General features: G+C 41.0%; 1 protein-coding gene across 2 annotated transcripts in view; it reads left to right on the forward strand.

The window, feature by feature from the left end:
* The first annotated feature begins 962 nt into the window (after window positions 1–962).
* rad51ap1 (RAD51 associated protein 1) overlaps window positions 963–6,243 on the forward strand; it is a 13,941-nt gene continuing 8,660 nt past the window's right edge. Inside the window, exons 1-3 of one of the 2 annotated variants that reach the window (XM_031898667.1) lie at window positions 963–1,172; window positions 2,741–2,790; window positions 4,395–4,530. In XM_031898667.1, the coding sequence (XP_031754527.1) occupies window positions 1,156–1,172; window positions 2,741–2,790; window positions 4,395–4,530 (203 nt within the window). In that variant the 5' untranslated portion in view covers window positions 963–1,155. The remainder of the gene's footprint in view (window positions 1,173–2,740; window positions 2,791–4,394; window positions 4,531–6,243) is intronic. The other variant, XM_002940303.5, reaches the window with a different exon arrangement.

The raw sequence follows: 6,243 nt of genomic DNA on the forward strand, positions 1-6,243 counted from the left end.
CACATAACTATAAACCCAGTGAGAATGAGGAATGAATGGATATTGGGGAGTTGTATCAGGAGTCAGAACCAGCAGTGCAGAGAAGGGAAAGGGACAGACACAGTGAGAGTTACACATAACTATAAACCCAGTGAGAATGAGGAATGAATGGATATTGGGGAGTTGTATCAGGAGTCAGAACCAGCAGTGCAGATAAGGGAAAGGGACAGACAGACATAGTGACAGTTACACATAACTATAAACCCAGTGAGAATGAGGAATGGATGGATATTGGGAAGTTGTATCAGGAGTCAGAACCAGCAGTGTAGAGATGGGAAAGGGACAGACACAGTGACAGTTACACATAACTATAAACCCAGTGAGAATGAGGAATGAATGGATATTGGGAAGTTGTATCAGGAGTCAGAACCAGCAGTGTAGAGATGGGAAAGGGACAGACACAGTGACAGTTACACATAACTATAAACCCAGTGAGAATGAGGAATGAATGGATATTGGGGAGTTGTATCAGGAGTCAGAACCAGCAGTGCAGTGTATGACAGACACAGTGTATCACCCATGGCAAAGTGTGGGCCCCTCAGTGTTAATGACAGGTACAGGGTACATTACACAGCGGACAAACATCACCCTCAGTACCTGGACTTCCCTACCCTGTTGTCTTTCTTTCGCCTCTTTTCCTTTCTGAGCTTTCCTCTACTCTTTCCCTTCTACAGCCGCGTCTGTAGTGCAGCAGGACTACATCCCCCAGCATGCATTGGCACTTCCCCGGAAGATACCCTAAGGCGTCATTTTTTATGGCCAAAAGCAGATTCGTCTGCGTGTTTGAACCTCCTCAGATTCATGGCAAGGTAACACCTGGACATGTAATACTGGCAGTGATTTTTTCCTGTATAGTGCATATGCTGTTACATTTTACGAACAGATTTTCGTGTGGGGAATTAATGATTTATATATTCGTATGTGGCGAATGTGCTGCTCGCAATGGGGAAGCCTGGGATCGGGGAGGAGTTGCGCGGGCAATTTCAATTGTGCTTTGGCGGATTTTCTTTGGTGGGCGCTAGGGTTTTCTCTAAGCACCGTGACTTTATATTTGTAAGTGATTTCAGCCTGCTTGGTGTGAGCATGTATATAACATAATAGCCCTGCTGCAGCGCAATGGACAGACCAATGAGGTTCGTATAAACCCTCAGTAATAGTTATATGACAGGGTAATTGGCACTGTATTCTCAGCTTTTTATTAGCAGCTCTGTATGGGTAGCCTGACATGGGCAAATATGAGCAATCAGCAACTGCTGCAGACTGCACTGGCTTTTATACAGTGCAGCCCAACTAATTGCTAACAAGCAGCGCATTATTGTATAGTTTTAATGGTGAGATCGCAACCCATGTTCTTGCTGTTTTGTGGCTGGAAGTTCTCATAGTACAGGTATAGGACCCGTTATCTAGAATGAACGGTACCACGGGTATTCCGGATAAGGGGTCTTACTGTAATTTGGATCTCCATACCTTAAGTCTACTAAAAAAATCAATAAAACATTAATTAAACCCAATAGGATTGTTTTCCATCCAATAACGATTACTTATATCTTAGTTGGGATCAAGTACAAGGTTCTGTTTTATTATTACAGAGAAAAGGGAATCATTTAACCATTAAATAAACCCAATAGGGCTGTTCTGCCCCCAATAAGGGGTAATTATATCTTAGTTGGGATCAAGTACAGGTACTGTTTTATTATTACAGAGAAAAGGGAATCATTTAACCATGAAATAAACCCAATAGGGCTGTTCTGCCCCAATAAGGGGTAATTATATCTTAGTTGGGATCAAGTACAGGTACTGTTTTATTATTACAGAGAAAAGGGAATCATTTAACCATTAAATAAACCCAATAGGGCTGTTCTGCCCCAATAAGGGGTAATTATATCTTAGTTGGGATCAAGTACAGGTACTGTTTTATTATTACAGAGAAAAGGGAATCATTTAACCATTAAATAAACCCAGTAGGGCTGTTCTGCCCCCAATAAGGGGTAATTATATCTTAGTTGGGATCAGTTACAAGGTACGGTCTTATTACTACATTGAAAAAGGCAATCGGTTTTAAAATTTTGAATTATTTGATTAAAATGTACATTTAAATATAAAGTAAGTAAAATTCAACGCACCAGAGGCCCCCCCTTTAGATTAGAGGAAAGGAGCTTCCATTTGAAGCAGCGTAGGGGGTTCCTCACGGGGGGGGCAGTGAGGTTGGGGAATGCCCTTCCTAGTGATGCTGTAATGGCAGATTCTGTTAGTGCCTATAAGAGGGGCCTGGATGGGTTCTAGAACAATCAGAGGCTATTGTGATACTAATATCTACAGTTAGTGTTGGTGGTTGTATGTGTGGTTTGTGTATGGATTGGTGGGTGTGGGTTGTGTGTGCTGGGTTTACTTGGATGGGTTGAACTTGATGGACTCTGGTCTTTTTTCAACCCTATGTAACTATATAACTATAACTATGCAAAGGATACTTTGTAGTATGGCGGTGGTAAACTCTGCATGAAAGGACCCAGGGCCAGGGGTTAAAATTCTGCTGCTGTTGAAGACCTATGTCATTTATATGGTGATATACATTTGCACCATTTGACCTAAGCATTGTCTTAAATCTTATTATTTAGTGCCCCCCACTAAAGAACTGTAGTCTAAAAACAATTTGTGTCTTTTTAAAATTTGATTTCACTTCTTCTCAAAAAATCTCTTTCAGGAATAAGAAAGCTGTAGATTATTCACAGTTTGGGGATTTGGATAATGACGGTGAGTGTGAATAATTTTTTTTTCTCCCTGTTAATAGTATGCCTAATGCTCAAGATGGTCTGTGGAGAGTTTGGGCCCCTGGGTGTTAAGGGCAGGTGTGTATTTATAGTTACATAGGGTTGAGAAAGACCAGAGTCCATCAAGTTTAACCCTTCCAAGTAAACCCAGCACCCACACCCTATACTTACCAATCTATACACTCACATACATAAACTATATATACAAACATTAATACTAACTGTAGATATTAGTATCACAATAGCCTTGGGTACTGTGCTTGTTCCAGAACTCATCCAGGCCCCTCTTATAGGCACTAACAGAATCTGCCATTACCACATCACTAGGAAGGGCATTCCCCAACCTCACTGCCCTCCCCGTGAGGAACCCCCTACGCTGCTTCAAATGGAAGCTCCGTTCCTCTAATCTAAAGGGGGGGCCTCTGGTGCGCTGATTGTTTTTATGGGAAAAAAGAGCCTAGGAACCTGACTTTAGCATGCCCTCTTCCCTTATGATTGATGCATATACAGACTGTCCTGCAGTGCATCGATTGCTAAAGAAGAAGGTATTGCCCCTCCAATTCTGCCCCTGAATTTAGCAGTGAGTAGCCAGCAGAATGTTGGCGAAACCTTTTTTCCCCCTGTGTTTATTTACCATATCGGCACCTAAGGACCCCCATGCTACCTCTCTTGTCACGGGCCATTGTGTGCCCTGGTTAAGGGGAGGATATGGCTATGTTGTACCCCATGATTCATACAGCAGCCTTATGACATTCTTTTATCTCTTCATCCTTTGAGAGCTAAGTGTGCAAATTTCATCAGAAGGGACCTAATTGACATTAGTGAGTGGAGCTAATGGAGGATAGCTTTATAGCAGTGATCCCCAACCAGTGGCTCGTGAGCAACATGTTGCTCCCCAACCCCTTGGGTGTTGCTCCCCGTGGTCTCAAAACAGGGGCTTATTTTTTAATTTCTGATAAAGAGGCAAGTTTTGGTTGCATAAAAGCCAAGTATAATGCCAAACAGAGCCTTTTGTAGGTTGCCAGCCCACATAGGGGCTATTAAGTAGCCAATTATAGCTCTTATTTGGCACCTCCAGGAATTATTTTCATGCTTGTGTTGCTCCCCAACACTTTTTCCCACTTAAATGTGGCTCACAAGTATAAAAGGTTGGGGATCCCTGCTTTATAGTAAGTGTTGCTGTACATCCAGGCACATACTGCAGCTCTATACTGTAAGCCAAAGCACTGCATATTATTTAATGGATTGCTTTTTACTTGGTCCTGAAACACAGGCTGGACAAATGCAGTGGCAATGTTCAGGCACAGTCTTGGCATGAGGTGGGGTTCTACAGTGGTTGAGCGTTCAGCAGACCAATTCATAGTAAAGATGAGGAGCCCAAGGTGCAATTATAGTGTAGAATTATACAGTGTTTACTTTATAAAGGGACAAGGTAAGCCTCTCTGAGTTTCCCAGCACTGCATTTACTGGTCTTCAGACTCTGCAGCATTATTGGTGGGCAGTCTCTCTGGGAATCCCTTATCTTTCTGGAATAGCGAATTTGCTTCTATGCAGGTAAAGGGCGGTTTTATTTTTTTGTATTAACAGATGAGGATTTTGCTTTCTCCTCTGCGCCTCCAAGCAAAAAGGCTCGGGTGGAGTGTAAAAAAGAGAAAAAGGAAAAGCTAGCTAAGAAGTCTAATAAAGAAGAAAGTTTATCACAGCAGACACCCTCAGGAAACAGGTAAAATTCCTTCCATTCATATTTACAGTATGCGACCATAAACACTGGCACTAAGTCTAATTGGCATTTTGTACTGTTAGAAGACATTTTAGTACCCAACCCTAACCACCATATTAGTTTTCTCTTATATTACCCTGCTGAAACTAGGCCTTAACTCATGCACACTGAAAAGTTTGGTTTTACTGTGTATGCCCTGATCTCAACCAGGCTGATCTGATGGAGGGGGAGTGTCATAAGCAAAAGCTTACATTTTGCATATCTATTATAAGCATTTTAAAGGCCAAGATTGCCCTAAAAAGAAAACAATATATCTAGATGTAGCCATAAAATATGGTTTCTATCTACTTATAAAGGAGCAGGAAAGGTAAAAACTAAGTAAGCTTTATCAGAAAGGTCTATGTAAATAATAAGCGCTCACAGAAACACTGCACTGAGTCCTCTATCAAAAGAAACACAGGATTTCTTGTCTTTTTTTTTTTTTTTTTTTCCCCCTATGCCAGAGTCTGCTCAGCTCTCTCCCCTCTCCTGCCCCCCACTCCCTCAAGAATACTAGGAACTCCCTCCCCCCCTTAGGAATGTGGATCTGAGCCAATCAGCAGGAAGCTTCCTCATAGTCTTACAAACTGAACATGTACACCGGTCTTGGTGCAGGAGCGAAGTATTATGGGAACTTTCTTTACAGAGCTCGGCGTTTTTTTTTTTTCCTATGAGGCTTCTGATCATCTGAACAGGAGAAATATGGGGAGACTTAAGGGCACTATTGAGAGAACTGAAGGTATGCCTGCAGCTTGGGATTAACTCTTTATTAGCCTTTCCTTCTCCTTTAAACTATAATATACACTATAGATAAAGCAGTCTTACTTTATCCCTATGTAGTGTGAACGTCATTAGAAAATGCAGTCCATGTTTCCAGGCGTCATTTCTACTGAATCCTGTTGCCTGCGCCGTAGAGCAGCAATTCTGTTTCCTGCATTCTCCTGTCATAGTCGCTTTGGTGTGCCATAGGCAGTATTCTTCCCATTCATCAAAAGTGACTGCCAGAGTTTTGTAATGTCCTGATTATCGCTGCCCTTCCTATGATGATCACAACATGAAATCACTTAGTGTTCTCTGGAAGCAGGATAATAGAGAAAGGACATGTGGTTTTCTCCACATGCTGCCTACCTTGACCAGTATTACTATTGCATTTGGTAAATGACACACTATTCATTGTATTGACACAAATAGGGATGGGCATTCCAAATACTCCATCTGATAACTGGCAGTTATATATAATATGTTTCACTGCAAGCTTTATTTTGACTTTAAAGGAGACAGTGCTGAGTTCTGTCATTCTCAGTACCAGTCTACCAGTCTGTCTATATATATATATATATATATATATATATATATAAGACCAGCAACACCGGATCTATTGCAAACAATCAATTATATATTGAAAAATACATGAACAGGCTGTTCATGTATTTTTCAATATATAATTGATTGTTTGCAATAGATCCGGTGTTGCTGGTCTTTTTTTCAATATTTAAACTCTTTTACCGTGCACCTGGGACAAGGATTGAAGCGGTGTACCACCCTTGGTTCGATATATGTATATATATATATATTCGCTCCATAAATAGCACTCACGGCTTATGAATCAATAAAAAACTTTTATAATTTTCCATATCAACGGACTTTATATATATATATATATGTATATATATAGTT

This window comes from Xenopus tropicalis, chromosome 3, assembly GCF_000004195.4.
Source record: "Xenopus tropicalis strain Nigerian chromosome 3, UCB_Xtro_10.0, whole genome shotgun sequence".
NCBI classification, from domain to species: Eukaryota; Metazoa; Chordata; class Amphibia; order Anura; family Pipidae; genus Xenopus; species Xenopus tropicalis.